The 23,964-nt window shown below is 39.5% G+C and overlaps 1 protein-coding gene across 1 annotated transcript; it reads left to right on the forward strand.

The window, feature by feature from the left end:
- The first annotated feature begins 17,322 nt into the window (after positions 1-17,322).
- Positions 17,323-22,001, forward strand: LOC119788277 (zinc finger protein 703-like). The gene is made up of 2 exons (XM_038292515.1): positions 17,323-17,912; positions 19,170-22,001. The coding sequence occupies exons 1-2, from the start codon at positions 17,670-17,672 to the stop codon at positions 20,697-20,699; spliced, it is 1,773 nt and encodes a 590-aa protein (XP_038148443.1). The 5' UTR covers positions 17,323-17,669; the 3' UTR covers positions 20,700-22,001.
- Positions 22,002-23,964: the final 1,963 nt, after the last annotated feature.

Consider the following 23,964-nt stretch of genomic DNA (forward strand, 5'->3'; position numbering starts at 1 on the left):
CATGTATTTATGGACTTTTTCTGCTCCTACAGTGAGGTTTTTGAAGTCACTAGGTTTGTTTCCATTACGAAAGTGCCCAGAACTATGTCCAGATTCTAATTTTCGAACATGCTAATTTTCGCAATTGTGGTATTTCCATAAAATAATGAATTCAAGATTGTTTTTGCATACATTGGTTCACCCCATAACGCTGAAAGCAGCATGGCAGTGGTGGATGTAAACACACGGCTCTAGTGCTTGTCGGGTTTATTGTAGCAAACTAAATGCAAAGGATACATATACATTCATATATGCAGCATGATCGTCCTCCAACTTAAGCTTCAACTTCTGTTTTCTAAGTTGTTTGTCATTTTATCACTGTCAATAAGGTACAAAAAAAAAAAAGAAGAAGAATCATCCAGCAACTACCTCCGGTCTTATTTGTCTGTTTAAACTCAGTAAAGGTCCACTAGGATTGCAAAATATAGTGATTTCGATGCGACCAGAAAAACACCCGATCAAAGTATAATAGGGTGACCAAACGTCCGTATTTCCCGGGACATATCCGTATTTCACGTCCTGTCCCGGGCGTCCCGGGTTTTTTTAGAAAGTGAGGAAATGTCCTGATTTTTTAAATTACCTTAATTGGACCATAAAATTTACAGGCACTAGGGCACTGCGCACGACGCTGCGTGTGACGTAGTCCCTGAGCCGTGTCAGTGCGGGCAGCCCTGTTCTTAATCAGAATATAGATAGCATGGCTGTCAGTACACCAACAACATGCAAAAGCGCAAATGTATGTTTACCGAGGATTTACAAAAGATTTTCCCCGCTTTCAGAGCGGGTCGAGACAAACGGGAGGCCTTGTGCACAGTGTGCAAAGCAGGCACATATGTCCAATGGAGGTGCAAGGGATCTGAAAAGCCACCTGGACTCCGAAAGTAAAGATAGTCTATTGATATGTTTGTTCGTTTTTGGTACTTTTTTGTTACACAAGAGGTATTTTTTGTTAATTAGCTGATTTGTTCATTTATTTTTTCCAATAGCCTACAGAACAGACATTATTTCGTTCATTGCTGAGGCTGAGTATCATCTGTTATTGGGAGTAGAGGGTTATTGTTAACTTTTATTGTTAAGTGAGGGATGTTTAGATGAGACATTATTTCTTTCTTTGTGCTATTCATTCATTCCAGGAATTGTTAAGCATTTTTAATAAATACATTTTGAATGAAATTATCGTTTGTTATTGGAGTTATTGCTGTTGAATATCATGTTATTGTAGGATTACGTAGGTCTATGTTTAGTGAGTGCATGCCACAGACATCTCTATGCATGGGAACGGAGATCCCCCCCACCCCCCCCCCCCCCCCCCCCCACCCCCCCCCCCCCCCCCGCTCCAAGGTGTCCTGGTTTTACCAAATGAAAATATGGTCACCCTAAAGTATAAAAACTTTTTTTAATCGAAAACCAGGAGTTCTTCGGAAATTGCAGTGTTACCAGTGTTAGTTGGGTCAATCTAAGCCATATAGAAACAGTTTTGGGATATTAAAGTAAATTGAGAAAATCACAAAATAAGCACTCTAACAAAAAAGAGGAGCCTGACATCAACTTTAGAGCAATTGCAAACATAAAGGAAGGTCAGTGGTAAATTATTACATGGCATGAGGGAGAGAGGAGAAGGTTTGTTTAGTGCCTTCAGGGCTTCACAGTCACAATCAATTTCCCTGAAAACATCAATTAAAGGTCCTGTAGATCGCTAACATTGCCTTAGGAGTGCATGTCAAACAGCCGCTTGAAAAGAGTGAATTTCAAATCTTTCAATATGTAGTTGGATTAGATGAAGACAAGACAACACGGCTGCTTCGGTGGTTAAAAAATGAAACACAAGAACCATCCAAGAAATCCATATCTAGTAAGCAGCTAAGAAATCAAGTGCTGCCAGTTGTTTTGATTTGCATCAGCATTTGGCTAAACAGTCAAAGTTAAGAATATGATAAAAAAAAGTTTGGTTCACTTACAATAAAAATCCCAGTGTCCTTCCTGGAAGACATGCTTCGCTAACAGCTGATTCGTTAGCGTTTTTAAATTGGGCACATTTAGTCATAAATGTTTTTACTTTCTTTTTACTTTTAGGAAAGACAGAATATCAATGGTAAGTGATAAGTGTTGGTAATCGGGTTGGTCTACTAAATAGAAAATGTTCTCCTTAGAGCAAAAGCAGAAGAGCTTTCTCACACTTGCAACATTTCTTGTAACGGTCTGAGGGAAATGGAGGGAAAACCCAATTTGTGTGAATAAAGGTTATTATCTATAAACCATTGACTATTTCCTAAGTGTCTCTTCAGACAGGTGGGTTCAGACCCACACAGGCTTTCACAATGTATTCACACCCCTTTAAGTGTTTCTTAATGTTTTTTCATTATTCAAATATATTTTATGTGTCTGAGGAGCACATTTTTAATTAATATAATAAAGAAAACTATCCTTAGTTTCCATGTTGAGATTTAAAAGGAGATTTAAAAAGAGAAGCATTGTTTTCAATACAGCATCCTTTTTATTCTGATAATGCAGAATAAAACCCAGCGTAACTACAGTATTTGCTGTGAGCAGATGCACAGTAATGTAGACCAGCAAAGAAAGCAGCAGAATCATGGCGTTAGGGTGAGATAATTTGCAGTATTTGTCCTGAGATGGGCATGAATATGCATAAAATACTTCAGTAAATAGACTAAGAAATGAAAACAGTAAATATTAAATATGATTACGAGGCTGTTTTTGACTGCCAAGATTTGGTTAGTTTCATAACACTAATCTGGTACAGCTGGGCCCAGACTGTGCGATTTTTTGCCCTATTTGGGCCGACTTTCCAGAGAATTTTTGAATCAGGCCAACTTTCAGTCTGACTGGGGCGACAGTGGCGTCGGGTGTAGGAGTTTGCCCTGAAATCGAAGGATGGACGGTTCAAGCAGCTTTCAGTCATTGTGTCCTTGGGCAAGACACTTCACCTGTATTGTCTACTGATGGTGGTCAGGGGGCTCAGTGGCGCCAATGTATGGCAGCCTTGCTGTTGTTAGTGAGCCCCAGAGCAGCTGTGGCTACACCATGTAGCTTGCCACCATCAGTGAGTGAGTGAATGGGTGAATGACTGAATGTAGTGTAAAGCGCTATGTAAGTACAGGCCATTTACCATCATCGTACATCATGTAGTGTACAGGGGGTAACAAAGGGCGATCAGCCTCTCACGACCAACTCCTGATCAGCAATCGTTAGGTCAACTGAAAAACAAATATGTTTGATTTTCTCCCGACCATCGTGGGTAAATCTATCAGTGGGCATGCGCAAACAAGGACTTTTCTTCTTCTTCCTTTCAGATGAAAACACAGAAGCATTGCGTGAGTGAAAAAGAGTTCTTTCTGTAAAATTGACAGACCATAGTAGCCACGTTTGCTCAGCCATGTCTTTGTCCAAATACGTCATCACCTTTTCTTTTTAGGGCTTTCAGCACAAAATTGCACAAATTGCCAAGGCAGCACATTTCACTCTGGTGAACTTCATATTCTTCTTCTACTGGTTTGGCTTCCAGATAGAAGAGACGAGTCTCACTGTGGAGCTGAGTCCGACGTGGATTTTAGAAGTACAGTGAGTAGGTGGATTGCATCAGAGTGTTGTGCTGAACATGCATCGCAAGCTGCAAACTCATACCTGCGGTTTCATCGTACAGTATGAGATGTAGCTGTGTGCAATGATTGAAAAAAATGCAGTGTATGCTTGGCTTTAGAGATTTTAAGAGTGTAAACTTACCATGTGTGTTATTTGTGTTTAGAACTCTTGTGTAGTTGTGAACACGCTCAAGTAAACCCAAACAAGCGAAGATGCACTTCAGATCATTGCGTTTTGAACATCTCTGCACAATTGAAGTTTTGTCTAATCCTAAAATTGTGTGTATTGTATTATTTAAACATGGCTTTTATAGATAATGAGGTTATTAATAAATTATACTTATTTCAGCAGAACCGCTTTAATGCAGCTGTTTCTCAAATAATTTTTGGAGAACATAGGTGAACAAAGACCATCAGGAGAAGTGAGAAAGCTGGGAGATAGGTCAGAGATAAAGTTGTCGAGACCTTCAAAGCAATGTTAGGGTCATGAAATGATATTTAACTCTCTACACAACTCTGGAACACTTCTCAGTTCATGATCCATAAATGTAAAGATCATGGCACAACTGCATACCTATAAGGTCACACAAATTGATCTGAGGGAGCTGTAGCAATGTAAAGTTAAGGGCCGGGATTTGTTGAGGGAAAAGGTTATAATCAAGCTTGGGAGAGGGGCAAGAAGAAAGTCATTGGTGAGCAAAAATAATGAGTACTAATATTTACTGTTATAGGCCTATACAGCAGGTAAGATACTCTGACCCTTACAGCCGTATCTTTAATGGACTCCCCTTGATAAAAATCATTTTGCTTTACAGAACAGCCTTGCCAAAGTCCTGTCTAATGTTTGAATCCAAATGAGAATCTGATGAAAGACATAAAACAGATGTTAACACATGCTCTCCACCCAGTCTGGCTCTTCAAGTATTATGCAAAAAAGAATGGAAAAGATTTTAGTCTCTAGCTGTGCATCAACTTTCTAGACAGTATTGACTCGTTGGATCTGAAGACAAATGTACATCAAACTTTTTAGGTTTTTATCTAAAAATAAATCATGCAACTGTTATGTTCAGCTTTACTGCTATGTAGTGTGAGAACAGTTGTAGTGTGAAAAACTTTCGATAATCATTGCATGAGTTCTGATGTGCATTAGAGTTGGAAAAGACAGTCCTGTGACACATAGAAAATGGTCTGACTTGTATTTGTATTTATTACCAAACACCATATATTGCCGTCAGGGGTGTCTCTGTGGTCGAATGGTGTAAGTCCTTGACTATAATGCAGCAGATCCAGGTGTAAAGCTTGGTTGTGCTGGAAGGACATTTAGCATTAAAACATTAAAAACTGCCAAGTCCGACCACCTGCTGTGGTGAAGCCTTAATAAGAAAACAGCAAAACAGACACCAAAAATTAAATCACATGAATCTCTTCTAGTGTTTTTAGTGTTTTTTGCTAAGTGCAGTGCCATCAGCAGGCACATGTGACTCGTTGGCATAAAATCTTGGGGGGAAAAAATCATAAAAGAGAGAAATACCATCTTTGATGGCAGATAAAATCTTACTGAGCCTTGCTGTTCAATCTATTAGCAGGATGGCCTCCGGTAGGAACCTGATGTCTCTGGACTGTCCCACCCACACGACAACATGCAAAATAGGTCTGCTCTGTGCAAAAGGGCTGCTTTGATTTCAGTGTTCCGAGGCTGACTGATCGGACAGGTGAATGCATACAATCATTAAACAAATCCTAAGGACAGAGGACGGCAGGTGGTATTCAAATTAATTAGCTTTCGCTATTATTCTGAATGCTATATTTGCAAGTTAGTGTAATTAAGTATATGTGGTATGGACAAATATGCACAACTCTCTTCCTCTAGGATTCCTCTTGTGGAGTTCCTCAAGGCTCCTTCTTCGGTTCTCTTGCATTCTATCTTCACCCTCTTCCTTCAGAGTCTTTTTTTAATAATTAAAATTTTTCATTGTTCGCCTATATCCTGCTATAAGGAAGTGAAAACCAGTAAGTAGGAGACTTGTTAAACGTAAACTACATCAAAACTAAAAACACCTCAGAACTTTCTTTCAACTGTGATTCAACTGCCGAAAAGATGCAGCGGACACTGGCCATAGAGTGCCAGACAGGCAGGAGATATGAACCGAGCAGATGAGGGAAGGCTGGATAACCCACAGAGTGAAGCCAAAGTTGGTGTCAAGGAAGTACTCAGGAGTCAGAGCCAGGAGATCAGCGATCTGAAGAGGTAGAGAAGGGAAATCCAGGACAGTGTCAGGAATCAATTTTAGCTTCGGTAAACAGACAGAATCCAACAGAAGTCAAAGGACGGATCAGGCAAGCAGATCAGAATGGGAACAGGCAGGCTCAGAGGTCCAAAGGCAGAAAGGGTCAGGATTAGGCAATCAGAAACATTTGATACTCTAGAAGACTCTCAACAAGGCATCAAATAATCTGGCCCTGATGAGTGGAAGAAGGCAGGTTAAATAGAGGCTGGAGCAGGTGGATCGGATGAACAATGATGAAAAACTGGGCGGGGCTACGCAGGTGAATGACAGGAGTAATCAGGCCAGTCATCAGTACATATCATGACACAGAAACAACCCACAAAGAAAGGATTAGGCTCAGCCTCTATATAAACTTGTTAATATATTTGGACAGAATCCACCATAACCAGCCCTTTTATTAGGAGATTGCTGCAAGACAAACCTCTTTGGTCCCAAAATCCCAGTTCTATGATCTAAAAATATAACTGTCATCTTGCTTGGATTTACTGGTATGATTTGCAAATTCAAACACATCACAATCCATTACTCTTCAAATTCCCTTTTGGTTTTCATAATGTATGTTCCTTGATGTTTTTTGACCCTCCCCATGGTGAAGTGGTGTAAGTCTCTGACTGGAAGATAGGGGACCCAGGATTGAATCTTAGTTAGATCAGGATGGATGTTCAGACTTTGCCAAGTCTGAGAGGAAGTCGTGATTAATTAGTGAATATGAGAGCAGCTCAAATGACACAAATATTTATTGATATCCTTTATCCTCCAACTTTCCTGAATTATATTCTGCCAGGTAAATAGGATTGTAGAGAATTTAATTTGGATAATGCACACTTGAGGCATGATGCTAAATTATAAACTATAAACACTACAGGTGCTGGTCATAAAATTAGAATATCATGAAAAAGTAGATTGATTTCAGTAATTCCATTTAAAAAGTGAAACTTGTATATTATATTCATACATTACATACAAACTCATATATTTCAGATGTTTATTTTGTTTAATTTTGATGATTACAAATGACAACAAATGAAAATCTCAAATTCATCATATCAGAAAATTAGAATATTGTGAAAAGGTTCAAAATTGATGGCCCCTGGTGCCACACTCTAATCAGCTAATTAACTCAAACCACCTGCAAAAGCCTTTAAATGGTCTTTCAGTCTAGTTCTATAGGCTACACAATCATGGGGAAGACTGCTGACTTGACAGTTGTCCAAAAGACGACCATCGACACCTTGCACAAGGAGGGCAAGACACAAAAGGTCATCGCTAAAGAGGCTGGCTGTTCACAGAGCTCAGTGTCCAAGCACATTAATAGAGAGGCGAAGGGAAGAAAAAGATGTGGTCGAAAAAAGTGTACAAGCAAGAGAGATAACCGCACCCTGGAGAGGATTGTGAAACAAAACCCATTCAAAAATGTGGGGGAGATTCACAAAGAGTGGACTGCAGCTGGAGTGAGTGCTTCAAGAACCACCACACACAGACGTATGAAAGACATGGGTTTCTGCTGTCGCATTCCTTGTGTCAAGCCACACTTGAACCACAGACAGCGTCAGAAGCGTCTTGCCTGGGCTAAAGAGAAACAGGACTGGACTGCTGGTGAGTGGTCCAAAGTCATGTTCTCTGATGAAAGTAAATTTTGCATTTCCTTTGGAAATCAAGGTCCCAGAGTCTGGAGGAAAAGAAGAGAGGCACTTCATCCACGTTGCTTGAAGTCCAGTGTAAAGTTTCCACAGTCAGTGATGGTTTGGGGTGCCATGTCATCTGCTGGTGTTGGTCCATTGTGTTTTCTGAGGTCCAGGGTCAACGCAGCCACATACCAGGAAGTTTTAGAGCACTTCATGCTTCCTGCAGCTGACCAACTTTTTGGAGATGCAGATTTCATTTTCCAACAGGACTTGGCACCTGCACACAGTGCCAAAGCTACCAGTACCTGGTTGAAGGACCATGGTATCCCTGTTCTTAATTGGCCAGCAAACTCTCCTGACCTTAACCCCATAGAAAATCTATGGGGTATTGTGAAGAAGAAGATGCAATACACCAGACCCAACAATTCAGAAGAGCTAAAAGCCACTATTAGAGCAACCTGGGCTATCATAACACCTGAGCAGTGCCACAGACTGATCGACTCCATGCCACGCCGCATTGCTGCAGTAATACAGGCCAAAGGAGGCCCAACTAAATACTGAGTGCTGTACATACTCATACTTTTCATGTTCATACTTTTCAGTTGGCCAACATTTCTATAAATCCTTTGTTTTTATTGGTCTTCAGTAATATTCTAATTTTCTGATATGATGAATTTGAGATTTTCATTTGTTGTCATTTGTAATCATCAAAATTAAACAAAATAAACATCTGAAATATATGAGTTTGTATGTAATGTATGAATATAATATACAAGTTTCACTTTTTAAATGGAATTACTGAAATCAATCTACTTTTTCATGATATTCTAATTTTATGACCAGCACCTGTATAAACAAAACATTATAAGGATATTTTTTAACAAAGTTCATATTTATATCTTAGCTATTTTTTTCTGTGCAATCCACTCTAATATGTCATGACAGTGTTTCAGACACTACATCAAAATACCATAAAGATATTCACCATACTTTAAAGCTAGATTATTTTCTTTAAAAGAACTCAATTTAGATAAAATAACTTAAACAGGGCAATCTCACTTGGGTTCATTTGAGTCATGGCCTTATAACATTTTAACAACATTTTAAAACGGCAAATCAAAGGGGAAAAAAAATGAACAAAGTGTCCATCTGCTGGGAACAAACAGTGCCATATTGTCATGGTGGGAGTGGCTTAGAAAGTCTTAAATTTCATTTTATGTTTTGTCATGTGAAGATAAGAGAATAAAAGGAAACTTATCTCAACTTCAGCAACAACAGGAAGCAGTGATCACTCACAGACACTTTGCCAGTGCTTGTTAATGACAAACTTCAAGGCAAGTCGTGAAAAGTTAAAGACAAGAGCTCTATTGTTTATTGTGGCCTCTTTCTGTGTGTTTGACCTTCCGTGGCTTTTCATTTGCTCCCGTTTTTCCCCTTTCTCCTTCTCGTGACCTTTCTGCGGCCATAATCCTTTATCCTAAAGGAATCCACACCTGCCCACAGTGTGTTGCTTTTAAAGGAATTCCTAAACTACAACTTTACAGCAAATTATATGCAGCAAAACGACACCTGCCCCTTAGATTTTATCTGTTCTTCCATCTGACCTAAATCTTTCAGATAATCATTTATTCTCACACAACCTGATAAGACATTAAGTTGATTGAAGGATGATTTTATTTATTAATTTAAAAATCTATCAAAGAAAACTGTGTTTTCTATGAAAACAGAGTCATTTAAATCTCCGGGGACGGTTTAAGGTCATGCATCTCATAGATTTAATTTTGGGCTTAAACGGGGCCACTGGCAAACTTTTATTTAATTGTTTGTTTCTATATTTGCTGCTTTTCTTTGAATCACTGTCATGCTGCACAACCCAGGTTTAATTGAGCTGAAACATCTCAAACTGACAGAAAGGGTCAGGCAGGATTAGATAGGTGTTTTCCCCTAAACAACAGACATCATCTTATGAAAACATTGTTTTCACTCCCGTTATTATTGTCTGATTTTAGGATTTGTTTAATGATGAATGATGTTTACGTTTTGCATCAAAGAAAAACAAATTAAATCTTTAGAGCTGTTAGTGTTTGTCAATGTGTTTTCTTGTTTTCCTAAGCATTGCACAGCTTTCCTGCACCCCAGCCGCCGTTGTCTCTGCTGTCTCCTCGGAGCTGCAGACTGTGACCTTGTTTCCTGATTAGATGCTGCTCCCACTCCCTGCCTCTTATCACAAATACGACATTGATGGATGGCTGTAAGTAGCTGCCCTGCTGTTTGGTACTAGATGTCAAGGCACCAGTTACACTAACCTAATGTTATTTTTTTCCCCACCTACCCGATGCTTATTTCAGCTCATTAACGGGACGTTTGATGACTTGTGGAAAGCAATTCTCCAAATAAGCAGTGGCGCATGAAGTAATCGCGCTATTACATACAGTAAGTATTTATTTATCACTCTCCCTTTATGTTAACAAGTCATTGCTTTTGAAGATTAGGGAAACCATGCAAGTCGTGCACAAATATCTGCCAGCTAATTCACATTATGCAGCCTTTTGCCCACAGGTTATGAAGGATTAGGGTTGATTTCGCACTCAATTGATGCTGCAGAAGGGTTGAGAGAATCAAAGCCCCGCAGACTTCGGCTATTTTAGGCTGCTGCTAATAGTTCTTGTCAGGCGTAATTTTTAAGTACTTTAACCAATTCATTGTATAATTAGGATAGCAAAATTAGCTCATTGCAAAGTCAGTCAGCAGCCGGTAATGCAATAAAGTTATTAACATTCCAGATTTATGTAACCATTAATATAGAGGTGATCTGTCTTTATCACGTTTTTTCTTCGCTGGTAAAAAAGCCATAAATTATAACATTAAAAAAATAACTGGAGCCCTCTATGACTTTTTCTGATTTATTTTTCTCTTTGTGGTTTTAAATCAGCTCTGATGATAAATAAAGTACTACTTCTAAAGCTAAATGAAAGCTTATTTACTATTTTTAGCAAAATGTTAAAGGATGAAGCAACATGTACAAACTGGAAAATCAAACGTTTTACACTGTCTTGAAAAACTTTTCACACCCCTTAAACTTTGTTATCAATTTACAGCAGTAAATCTCTGTGTATCTTAAGTTATGTCGATATAATACGTACAACAAACCAATACAAAGTAACATATGATGCATGCTTTTCAATTTCTTTGCAAGATTTTTTGTGTGTTGAGTGTGTTTACCAAGCAGCAATGCTTTAATGAAGATCTGAATTAAAAAACATATTTTTTATTGAATCAACAGATTTGTAATAGGAAATTGAGTGCATCTAGTGAGATTTAACAACATAAAAAGAGCATCACTTAACTACGGAAGAGGATTAGGGCCACTGAAAAAAAAAAGTTTACTGATTTTAAAATTTTATTTCAATTTAGTATTGGAAAAAAGTCAGAATTCTGACTTTTTTCTCAGAACTCTGACAATAAAAAAAGTCAGAATTCTGAGAAAAAAGTCAGAATTTTGAGATTAAAGTCAGAATTCTGAGAAAAAGAATTCTGACTTTTTTCCAATACTAAATTGAAATAAAATTTTAAAATCAGTAAACTTTTTTTTTTCAGTGGCCCTAATCCTCTTCCGTACTTAAAAACATATCTGCTTTTGTGTACATTTTGGGCCAATAATGCAGCAGAACATTACTATTACCATAATAGTCAAGATTGCTACTGCAATGATAATGATACCCTTTATTAATTCCCCAAAGATTTAAAATGTTAAAATTTAACTGTAAGAAAGCCCATATTCTTATCTTCAGGTAACACAGAGTACATAGTGTCCATATAATCTGTAAAACTCCCTGCATAATTATAATAAAGCAATTTATATGCATGAAACAAGTGGAACACTATGGCGATAGCCGTACTGCTCCACTTGTGAAAGTAAAATCTGTTGGGATCTTTTTGGCATCAAGACAATTATTCTTATTGCCAGACAGTACACTTTAAAAAAAAATTAACATCTGGCTGGTGTAAGAGCTTTCCTTTTATAAATAAAAGTTTTGTTTTTTTTCACATCCGTAATAATCAGATCTGTTCTAAACTGTTTCCGATGACTCTGTTAGTTTCTCCTTTGATATCAGTTTCTACCTGCTCCTTTCCAGATTAATACACCCTGTAGATTAGTATGAGGGGCCAGGCTACCAATTAAACCCTTCTTATAATTGTTGACAAGCTTTTTGCAGGCTTCCTGACATCTCTGTGACTTATCCTTCATGACTAACTCCAAGTCTTTGAAGTTTAAGCCTCTTGGCCATCACCCAGTGGCGGCTGGTGAAAAATATTTTTGGTGGGGCTGATATAGCCTAGTGTATGTCTCCAACTAATCCGGAATAAGAATTCAAATAAACAATTGGACAATACATACAATTTAACAGTAATGATTTAATTTACTATATAATAACAGTAACAGTGATGATTTGGGTCACTGTGACGGGGTTCTTTGGCCTCCAAGAATCCAGTCTCAGTCGGGTTACCGGTGTTGGTGATTTATTGAGCTCAAAAACTCAAAACAGGGTGCAAAAGAAACTAAACATACAAGATACTCTGGGCCTCAGCCTCCCTCCAGTTACCAGCAATGTAACAAAGAAACAGAAAACAAAAATTGCCGCTTTTCTTCCCACAGCCCTCATTAAATAGTTTAAGCCCCTCACATCAGGCTCTCTTATTTCTGATTTCTTCTCATTAATCAGTTTTGTCCATATATTACCTCCACAAACAATTGATGTACAAAAACAAATAATTTTTACAACTTACTTCTTTTACACAGATTCATTGACTTATTCAATTACACCAAACTGGGTTTGAACCCAGCAAAGACGCAGCCAGACTGAAGATGACAAGTCCCCGTAGCATAAACACGTACACACACACACACACGGCTAACCCCACTGAAATATTAAGTGTGCACCCTCAATACGCCAGCAGGTAACCAGGAACAGCTTGTGTGTTTTAAGTTAATAGAGCTACTGGGCTCAGCGCGAGCGGATTGGTCCTCACAAGCACAGTATAACAGGAATGTGTGTGTGGCACGCAAAGTTAGAGAGGTTGTTTTAAGCGACGAGGTGGATTCGTCACAGTCACAATAACCATGACATGAAATGTTCATATCCTACAACAGGGATATTCTTCTGGCAAACGGGTAGATAAATAAGGATCTCACCGAATTTGGTGGAAGCTGCATCTCGGTCGTTACATTCGCCATCTCCCCTCTAACTGTCTGCACCTGCGCTTGGGTTCAGAAGCCTGTTAAAGCGCAGTATTTTCAGCGCCCCAATACCATAAAGTTCCGAGACGCTGATTGGCCATTAAATTCACCTAGCAATAGTACATGATTGACAGATTCTCTGCAAATGTGGGTCAGTCTGATCAACGCCCCCAGAACAGAGACGGTAGGAGTCTGTCTGTGGAAATCCACAAATTAATGACAGTAGGTAGGGAAATGTAGTTTATATAATTTGTTAAAACTGACATTTATGAGTTAATTTCTAAAAATATATTTTACGTTTCTCTCTTCTTATCAGGGAGGGCGGTGCCCCAGCGCCCCCTATGGGCCGGCCGCCACTGCCATCACCCTAATGTTTAGCCTCCTATCCGGATTCTCCATTAAACTCAACCACTGGCTTGGCTAATCCAAAATTTTATTTTACTTAGAGTCAGATTGAACATGTTGCTAAAATAAAATAATACTATGAATAAAAATGTACCACTGCTTTGAATACTTTTTGTATTATGTATATGTATCTATTCCCCTGAGAATCAAAATGTATACAGCTGAAGACCTTTTGGCTGCTGCAGTAAATTTCTGCTCATTCTTTGAATATAGTCCTGATTGATTGATGCCTAATTAGTCGGATTGATTGGAAGCCATGTGTTAACAAAAAAGTATAAGCCATGCTAATGATAATTAGATCTGGGCTTTGACTGGACCACATTTACACATTACTTTAAATGAGCCTCTTGTCTGGTTTTACAGTGAAATTCATCCCTGGACTAAAAATCTTTGAAGCCTCCAACTGTTTTGCTTTTAGAATTTCCCCGTATTTAGCTCTGTCATTCTTCCAAAAAAGTAGGATCAGCTTCCTGAAGAGAACTTTTATTGTCATTTTGTACACACAGATTTTATAAAAACATTTTTTAAGTACAGTTTTTCAGACAGTAAATAAACATGAACGTTTCCATTCCATAAATGCAGCAGATATCAAATGTAAACATTGTGGGGGAAAAAAACATGGTACATTAAAAAATGCATTGAAAACCCCAACAACACAATACCATCACCACAATGTTTCACCATCGATTTGCTGCAGTCCGCATATTATACAGGCTGAGTTTTCTCTCAGAATTTTACATGTTGCACAGCTTTTTGTTTTTTTTTACGTGTTATATTTTTGATTAATTCCAACAAATCCATGAAAAAAGGGGAGGTGAAAAAGTTTTCTGTATGTTCAGAGTTCAAGGAGACCTAAAGAACAAAACGGAGGCTACTGCTCACATCCTGAGCAGCAGTATGGTGACCGTTCCTAATAAAGTAGGAGCATCTGGCCTTGTAAACTTTATTGGTGTTTGCCCATCAAGGACCCGCTCTGCCGCTGAAAACGCTGTGAGATGACTCATGTGACTTGTTTCCACAGCTTACTGTGTTCAGCTCACAAAGAAGCTTTTTTGTTTTATGAGAGCTTTGGGTTCTGCATCAGAAAACAGTCAACATGCGGGTAAAATACTCACCGCTTTCCCTCCTCTTTGATACGTACTTCTTAATGAGGAAGTATTATTTGTGAAATACGCTGAAGATAAATTGGTTCATACATGTATGATCCACCTTCTTTAGAATACAATTATATTTTTCTTCTGATTTCTTAGAATAAAAGCTTTTTTTTTTTTTTTATTAGGAGGGCTACAACCTCAGGTGAAGTTAGACCTGATTTATTTTTCATCATAGCTGAGAACTATTATGACAAGCTCTTAAAGGTATTTTGGAGGATTTTTGCAATTTTTTTTTAAAAGACCTTCCCTCTGCACTTTTAAAAATAGGACTCATGCACAACCCTGTACCCTGTACTCCCGAGGGGGAATGCCTATTGAACGAACGTACACGAGCCCATTTTGCCTCGTGCTGTTGCTGTTCTCATAGCTCATACAAGTTTACTGTGTCCGAATGTCCGCTCTCACTCCTAAATCAGATGATCACTACTTTCTGCTCTCCGTTGGTCACGTAACTCCTCCTCCACTGCACGATGCCTGCGCCATCTTTTTTTATTAGAAGCCGCTGTTGGATAGCGACAGCGGGTCGCTGTGACAGAAAATCCCACAATGCTTTGCGATAAGGCCAGGGCACAAAGCATTCTGGGATATATCTGCCTCTTCTGAGGCCTTTCTTTTCTTCTCACACACTTCGTAGACACGTTTTCTCTTACAACCCTCGACCATTTTCAAAAGTGAGAAAGGTCAGCTTCAATGACTGTCTGAAACCACCACAGATATACGCCTGAAAGTCACCAGAATGATTGACAATTCCTCCACTATACCTTTAACTTTACTTCACAGTGTTGCACTTGCAATGCTATATCAATCAAGTCCTTTTTCACTTAAAACAAAATCTTTAGTGTAGCCTTCAAAAAAAACAAAAAAAAAAACAACCCCAGATACCCATAGAATTATCACAATATTTAAAATGCAGTTTTTTTAACCTAAAATGAGGAAAAGATATGTAACTTATTAAACTTGGATTTTTAAGCAAGTTCCAAATAAATAAATAAATCAAGTGAGGAACACAAAAACAGAGGCTGGTGGCAATAAGAGACGCTAAGAAAACTGAAAGGTATTTCTGCTTAGAGCTTGATAACTGGCATGCAAGACAGATGAGACAGCTGGAGAGAGCAGGAAGCGGAGATACTTAGGGAAAGTACTGCTGAATCTGGGAGCAGTGAGCAGTAGCAGGAATGCAAATCTAGGATACAGAAACAAAAAATACTGCAGATCATGACAAACTACTCCACCATTTAACAATGAGGTGATTTTTTCCCCCACATAGGTTGATTTGGGTAAGTATGTGCACTTGCAATTTTCTTTCTTTCTTTAAAGTTTAAAATTGCCTTTATTACACAATCCAACAATCAGTAAAACAAAAATAATGTTAATAGAATAAAAACATCAAAAAGCAAAAAATAAAGATTCTTCATCCGCCGAACACAAAACACTATTTACGCCCCATTCACTTGTTTTACAAAAACATCTATGCTCTTTGTCAACTTAAAAAACTCTAATTGTACTGGGAAACGAGCAATTACCAGTCTCTGAATTAAAACACAAGCATAATAGCCATTAATTTGGTTTTTCCTTGATATCTATATTGCTAGTTTTTCAATTCCAGAAATGAAATTTAAAAGGACATGAACAGATCTCTTCTTTACACAATGCAGTGGACCATAAATAAAACAACCTATTCTCATTATGAGTGCGTATGAAATCATACGAAAAGTTATGCACCGTAATTTCGTACGTTTTGGACGTTTTTTTCTTCGTATGCGCATGCGCATCTGACGCAACATTCACGAATATAGAATATAAATTACAACTAGCTCTAACCCTGACCCTAACCCTAACCCTAAGATATAAAACAGCAAGCAACATAGTTAGAGACATGAATAAGTGATGATTGCACTGTTTTTCCCAGTTTTACGTCCGTCCGCGAATCTGCTTTTTTTTTCTGTCTGCCAGCGCATGTGCACTTTTTTGAAGAAAAACATCCAAAACGTACAAAATAGTGTGCATAACTTTTCGTACGATTTCATACGCACTGATAATGAGAATATGTTGAATAAAAATACAGCTAGAGAACTCAACACCAAAACCACTAAAAAAACAATCCAAAGAAACAAAAGGAGGATTCAATCTTAAAGCTACAGTGTGTAATAATTATGGGATATACAGTCAGAAATTTAATATATTATACATAACTATGTTATTTATCATCATCTACGAGCTCAGCCTCTTAACCTTAATATTTGCGTTGCCTTAGAATTCGTTATTTATAATTACATAGGAGCGGGTCTCGCAGCCATGGAGGCAGACATCTTTGCGCTACGGCAGCGCAGAGCCAACAAACTAGTGATTGCGAGATCGCCCATTACGCTCGAAAGTAACTACGGCAAGTTGAGAGAGATGAACTGGGACGGTACTGAACAATAGATGGCAGTATTAAAATGATCTATGTAAACAAACCTCATCACTTGAGAAGGTAGGTGATGCGGACGTCGTGGAAGACATTTTGTCCCGTAACGCTCACCGTACTGTTGGGGGGGAGAAGCGGTGGGGGGGAGATGTTCATGTTGCTGCGGTCTGCAGTCTGGACGCTAGATGTCGCTAAAAATTACACACTGTAGCTTTAAACATTCTGCAAAAATATGATGCAACGTTTCCTCCTGTAAGCTTCTTTCTTTCTTTCTTTCTTTCTTTCTTTCTTTCTTTCTTTCTTTCTTTCTTTCTTTCTTTCTTTCTTTCTTTCTTTCTTTCTTTCTTTCTTTCTTTCCTTCCTTCCTTCCTTCCTTCCTTCCTTCCTTCCTTCCTTCCTTCCTTCCTTCCTTCCTTCCTTCCTTCCTTCCTTCCTTCCTTCCTTCCTTCCTCCTGTGATGAATTAAATCAACCCTGATTATCACCTCGCATGGGGCCCTGGCCCCTCCTTTTACGCACGCTCTCTCCGCCCAGCCCAGTGCTGATGCTGACAGTCAGCGGCTGCTGCGCTCGCAGCGCGCCTTGGTGATCAGAGAGCCGCAGAACTCCGGGCTGAACGCACCTCACTGGACCAGCTCTCCTCTCCTCTTGGATCCTACGAGCTTTTCGCCTTTCAGTAGAAAAACAAAGACTCTGTTATATGTTGTTTTTTTAGTTTTTGGGACTCGTCTTTCATTAAAGGATCTGTATTTAAAGTTGGATTTATGAAGATGTTTCCGGCCAAGTAGCGCACCTGGACGGGGCGTCTTTTCTCTCTCCTCTTCCGCTTTCTTCTTGTTTGCTTTGGATTAAATTTACACCACATCGAATCTGGAGAGGAATCAACCCCCCGAAAAGCGCTGGCTTTACCCCCGATGAAATATCTGCCATCCGGACCTGCAGCGGATCGACTTAGTGAGCGGATCAAACTCATCGAGACCTCCGAGTCTGCGAAGCGTCGCCCCGGCGCTGCGCTCCCTCCGCTGACCCCTCTGGACCCTCTGCGGCAGGCCAAGCGGCTCCCCATCCGACTGATCAACATGTTGACAGCGCACACTGGACATCTGCTCCACCCGGAATATTTACAGCCTTTAACATCCGCACCAGTCAGCATCGAGGTATTTATTGACTTTTATGGTTTCACAGATGGTTGCTTTGAACTGCAGCATTTGCAGCGATGGGGAAACATACATGACCTTGTAGAGGGAAATAAGAAAGAATGTTCTTATTCTTATAATGAAATAAAGAATTTGTTGATTTTAGTTTTATTCGTTGTGATTGAGTATTTTTTGTTAAAATATCTTTAAATATCTTAATTTTTTTATTCAGCTGATCCAAATTCACATTTTCCACCAAACTGGGGGTCTTTTTCTTTGCTTAGTTTTTATTAAAAAGTCTAATAAACGACATTTCTAGTCCAAAACCTCCATAAGTCGTCTTGGCAGTCAGCCTATAGTAGACCTTTTAATCATCCCACCTTTTAATCACCAGTAGACATCTTTATAGACATTGTTTTCCCTTTAGTTAGTATATCTCCATGTTGATCGAAGGTCAAGTCTTTTTGGTGTCATCTAAGAAAAAATGGGAGAAGAATAGTGAAGAAACAAAATAAACATCACAGCCAGGGCTGGTTTCAAGAGGATATGGGCCCCTGGGCAATATATCCAGTTTTGGTGCCCTTTAACAAATACACCTAACATTAATTTAATCTCCCGTATATATATTTTTAATGTCTTTTGGCTGTGACCACATCTTTTTTTGAATTTTCAATGACATAATTTCTAAATATTTATTTAATAGATTAGCCAAATGTTTACAGTACCTCTGCCAGATCTATAGAAATGTAATGGCAATTGCCTTCCTCCAAAAAACTACAGTGTATGCAGAAAAATTGCTGTTATTTCAACACTATAATGTTCCAAGCATTGCACATTTAAATTCCACATACTAAAAAAAACTCAGAGTGATATTGGCTTGTTCGTCTTTGAGAAAGAATATTTAAAAAAATAATAAAATTCAGAATTTGCAATATATTTATTCATAAAAAATGCATAAAAGTTGAGTAAGCAGCTGCTTAAGTCCAGACCGTTTGACAGCTTCACTTTGATGGCACAGAGGTCTCCAAATATCAGCTTATGTTTGAACTGAAAGCTAAAAAGCAGATGTCAGTTTAAAAGTTTGAAGATATCCTCCTTTAGGAAACTGTTTGTTTTTCTTCTCTGTTTAAAAATCGACAATTCAGCTGATACAACAACAGCTATATTTCGAGCTGCTGAAAAGAAAGACAACAGTAACGGCATTAAAATAATATTTTTACATAAAACTGAAGCTTCCTGACTCGTAATGACTCAAATTTCTTGTTGTGTTTTTTGTAGCTGGATGCAAAGAAGAGTCCACTGGCCCTGCTGGCTCAGACCTGTTCTCAGATTGGTAAACCGGACCCTCCTCCCTCCTCTAAGCTTGGCTCCTCCTGCAGTCCAGGAGACAAGGAGCCCAGTGGTCGGTCATCCGCCTCAAATCTGAAGCTGGGGGAACACCGCCCTTCAGCTGAAGACAAATCCAGCTTTAAACCATACAACAAAAGCAGTGTAGACTGTCGCAGGGATGGCGTTACCAGCAGCTCCAGCGGCGATAAAGTTGGATTCAGGGTACCGAGCAGCAGTAGCTTAACTATTAATGGGAATTCAACTAGCAGCCAGCAAGCCTTCCCATCTCACACTTCATCCCCTGGCTCCAGAGGCAGCAGCACCCCTCCGGGACAGGCTCAGCAGCAGCATCACAAACAGAGCCAGTCTCCAGGTGGACAGCCCAGTTCACAGCCCCAAACTCTGAGCGCCGAATCGGGACGTGAGCAGAGCAGTCCTTCCAGCACTTCTGGTAATCATAATAATAACAATAGCAATCCAAAAAAAGACAGTGATGTAAACAAGGCCAGCACAGACAGTCCACATCACGCCAACTCCAGTCATGTTCGGGCGAGCACAAACTGCAGCAACAGCAGCTCTGATGGGGGCTCCAACCAGGACGGCGCTAGAGCTGAAAACACTCATCCTAACCTTGGATCTGGACATGTAACGCCCATCTCTCCTTATAAAAGCAGCCAGCCGCTCTTCCCCCTGCCCTCCTCTAATATGGGCTATCATGGATCAGTCATGGGGGGTTACGCAGGCTACCCGTCACAGTTCATTTCAGGACTGGACCCGTCTAAATCAAGCCTCAGTATGGGAGGAAAACACACCAGCTCCAGCCCTCTGTCAGGCGCCTCCCCCCCCTCGTTCATGCAGGGCCTTTGCAGGGACCCTTACTGTCTAAGCTACCCTGGTGTGTCTCATATCGGCACTAACAACTGCAACTCTTGCATTCACGACCCTTCCTCCTCCCTAAAATCAAGCTTTCCTATGGTGTACCCCTCCCATCCACTTCATTCCCTCCACCAAAGCTCTTTGTCATCCAGCGTGTCCCCCTCCCTGTCCCACCCCCTATATACATATGGCTTTATGGTCCCCAACGAACCCCTTCCCCATGCCTGCAACTGGGTGTCAGCTGGAGGGCCGTGCAACAAGCGTTTTGCCACCTCAGATGAACTCCTGGCTCACCTTCGCACCCACACGGCTCTGCCTGTAGGAATGGACAGTAAGCTGCTCTCTGTTTCTTCATCTGGACCCGCATCCTGCCACTTACACCTCCCACACCAGAGCAACCCAGGCTCCCTCCCCAGCTCTCTATCGCTCAGAGCTCCGCCAAGCTTCGGTTTAGCTCGCTATCATCCCTACAGTAAGGTCCATCTCCCCTCTGGGCCTTCCTCCATCTCCCTGCACTCTCTGCCCACCACAGGCCCCTACTATCCTCATTACACTCTCTACAGTCAAAGACTTGGATCTGCATCAGCTCTTGGATACCAATAGAACACCATGTACTTGTTTTTTTCTCTGAATAGTTTGACATTTTGGGAATTATATATGTTTGCTTCCTTGCAGAGAACTTCAAACAGCTCTCTCATAAATGTGAACCTATGGCCTGTTAGCTTAGTTGAAAAATCTGCCCTGGCTTCAGCTTCCTTCATCTCTAAAACTCATATGAAACATTGTTTGATAGGACCAATAGCTGAAGCAAGATGTTTTAAATTTTCTCATAAATTTGGCAGCAGGTTGTGAGAAAACCGAACAGAAGCCAAAGCTAACAATCTAACTTGCCTTATAACATGGATAACCTATGTTTATTTCACCCATTTATTTCAGATTTAAAACATATTGCATGACTTCACGAGCTCCTTCTAAGGTGTTGCTGCTTCTTTAAATTACCAGGCTAGCTTTTTGCTTTTTGTTTGTGCTAAGCTAACAATCTGCGGCTTTATAATCGTCGAGAAAACAACAATGCCTTGCCTCTGCCAGAAAGTTCGAAACCGCATTCCCCAAAATGTTTTACTATCTCTTTAAAACTGATTGTGGCAACTTTTTTTTTTTTCTTTTCCATACTCAGAAATAAATTATAGGCATTTTTTTTCTCCAAAACCTAAAAGCATCTCCTCGCTTTGTTTGAAGTTTAATCCACAAGATTTCTAAAATAGACTCTCGTTCTAAATGAAGAGGGCATGTAGATCTTTTCTACACGTTGCACGAGACTCTACAGCCCTGAGGTGATCTACGGCCCTCTGCTTTCCTAGAATTTGATGGTTGTGCACATAAGCTCTTAACCGTTTTTTTCAACAAACAGTGGTTATTTAGTAAAGAAAAAAGCTGGTGTGTAAGTGGCTGCAGCCTCTGGCCTCAGTTGCCTTCTCCCTACTGGAGACGCATGAAAGCTGGAAACAACACACCCATTTAGCTCACCAAATGTTTGTGATGACATGCTTGGATTCTTCTATACTCCTTGCCGCTGACGAGGTGTATTTATTTCCTACAGGATCTGTGGCTCCAAAACTTTCTATATGTTCACCTTTTGCAGTAATGTGAGCAGGCCTGTTCGGAAACCTGGACAGGTGTTAAAACTGTGTCTTAACACTTTGTATTGAATGAATGTTAAAATCACATCTTGTTCACAGCTTTTTGATTTTTTTTATTATTATTATTATTTCCACAGCAAAATGAATAAAACTGAGATGTGATATTTTTTTCTAATATTAAAAACACCCCTTGGAGGGTGGGATGCAGTGACATGCTGGGGGGGAGGGGATCGTATTTTGGTAAATAAATCACACTAAAGACGTGGATTCTGTTGTTTTCATTTCTGGTGTGGATATGGTAAAGCCCTCATTTTTAAAGGGATAGTTTAAGACTTTTAAAGCAGTTAACTTCTTATCTTCATCATATGTGAATCCAGATTAGATCCTGCAGCTGGTTCATGGTTATTAAAAGAGGCTGCATGTTTGTATATGAAGGTTGGTTAAGCAAAAGCTAGCAAATATGTACTCAAAGAAATTGAAACAGCTCAGCTAATGATCTTCCTTTGAGAAAAATTAAAGAAAAGTTCTGACATAGACCATCAAAAGTATCTGTAATAAAATGGCTGCTGCTATATAATAATATAGAACAGTGCACTTTGATATATTTTACTTAATTGGATAGTTAATACCATTTTCATACTCCGATCTCTGATTATATTTGATTATATTTTGACGGTGATCATTTGTGGTGCAGCTCCTCCAATATTAATTTCCTGTGTAAATAATTAAGTAAATATTTCCCTCTTGAAGTGGAAATAAAGAGAACTGCACATACAGTAGGAAATAACCTGCTCATAACCTTTTAACAGCACCTTTCTGCAGAAATCTGAAACTATTTCCTTTACGCAATAATAGCAAACTAAAAAAATGGTAGGTTTTATTATTATTATATATTTTTTTTACTGTTTTCTAATGATCTTTGATTTATTAGGGCTGTGAAAGCAGAAAAAAAACAACTCAAGTTGATTTAAAGCCACAGCATTGTCAAGCCAATCCTCATAATGTCAGAAACTCTACATCAACCTGCTCCAAATATTTATTGCCGCTCAAATAGTTTAAGTACTTTTTAAAGGAAACTGGTTGAAGTGACTCCTGGGAAGATGTAAAGTTTTACGAGCTCGGCTTTCTCTGCAATCCATCCGGATGTGTTCAAGCTGCTATTTTTCCTATGAAGGAACCCCATGATTGATGACTTTAAGTAGGCTTGACTAACAGTGGTGAGCACACTATGAGCTGCAGCAGTGTCACCTTGAAGCGAAAGCATCCAGATCTGACTCTCACAGATCCTCTCTGACAGTCAGACCCTCGAGGATGTTAGACGAACATCCTGAAAGTTCTCGATAAGGATCAGAACCACCTCCTTGAGGTGTTCAAGGAAAAGTCCTGACAGACACTAAAGTTACCACATCTGTCTCATGATTGGCAGCAGTGATATAACAATTTCCTTGCAACGTGACACTCTGACCCCCATGGTGAAGTGTAGATGAGCCAAACTGGTCACTCACGACTTTGACAAGGGAGGCACAGAGGTCAAAAACAGCCTGTCTCTGCTGTAACCGGAGAGGCCGCTTCAGTTACCGTGCTCTGAGACAGAGCTGTCGGGCTGTCTGGGTTCACCCCAGGGGCATAAGATCCTCTGTCTGTACTTATGTTGTAGGTTTCACTTTGCAAAATATCCTGAAACCAGATGCACTTAGTTTGATAACTGCTATGCGGCTGCCAACACCGTGCCCATCCTCTCTGCCACTGCCAGACTGGACGTTTTGACACACAGAGAGGCTGTTTTTTATTCATTAGACTTCATCTCTTCAGGTTGCCTCTATGTGCTGATAGAAACAACAGTTTAGAACTGGACGGTGATGCCACCTATTGGTGACTAAAGATATATGTCTGTTTTAAGCATAATTAGAATTCAAAACAACAACCCATTACTGAGTATGACATCATCTTTTTGGTAAAAAAAAATATATTTGTTCTAATTTAAAAATGGCTTCCAGAAGATAAACATATGAAACAGATGAACAAAACAAATATATATTGTTTGAGATATTTTGACACCAGAGACAAATTCCCTGCCTATGTATTTATTATGTAAATAGTTACATCATTTTTACTTTATGTCAGCTTAACTGCAGCTATGTCTCTGACCTGTTCTGCTGTGTTTTCTTTGTCTTGATGGAGTTGATTGTTCCAGGCGGCTCTAGGACATTTTGTGGGGTGGCCAGTGG

This window comes from Cyprinodon tularosa, unplaced genomic scaffold (genome assembly GCF_016077235.1).
Source record: "Cyprinodon tularosa strain WSP-4 unplaced genomic scaffold, ASM1607723v1 ctg313, whole genome shotgun sequence".
In the NCBI taxonomy this organism is placed as follows: domain Eukaryota; kingdom Metazoa; phylum Chordata; class Actinopteri; order Cyprinodontiformes; family Cyprinodontidae; genus Cyprinodon; species Cyprinodon tularosa.

Excerpts from the sequence above, each read along its gene's own strand:
- LOC119788277 (XM_038292515.1), top strand. The coding sequence starts at position 17,670 with ATGAAATATCTGCCATCCGGACCTGCAGCGGATCGACTTAGTGAGCGG. Across the intron at positions 17,913-19,169 it reads CCGCACCAGTCAGCATCGAG|CTGGATGCAAAGAAGAGTCC; the intron begins GTATTTATTGAC and ends TGTTTTTTGTAG.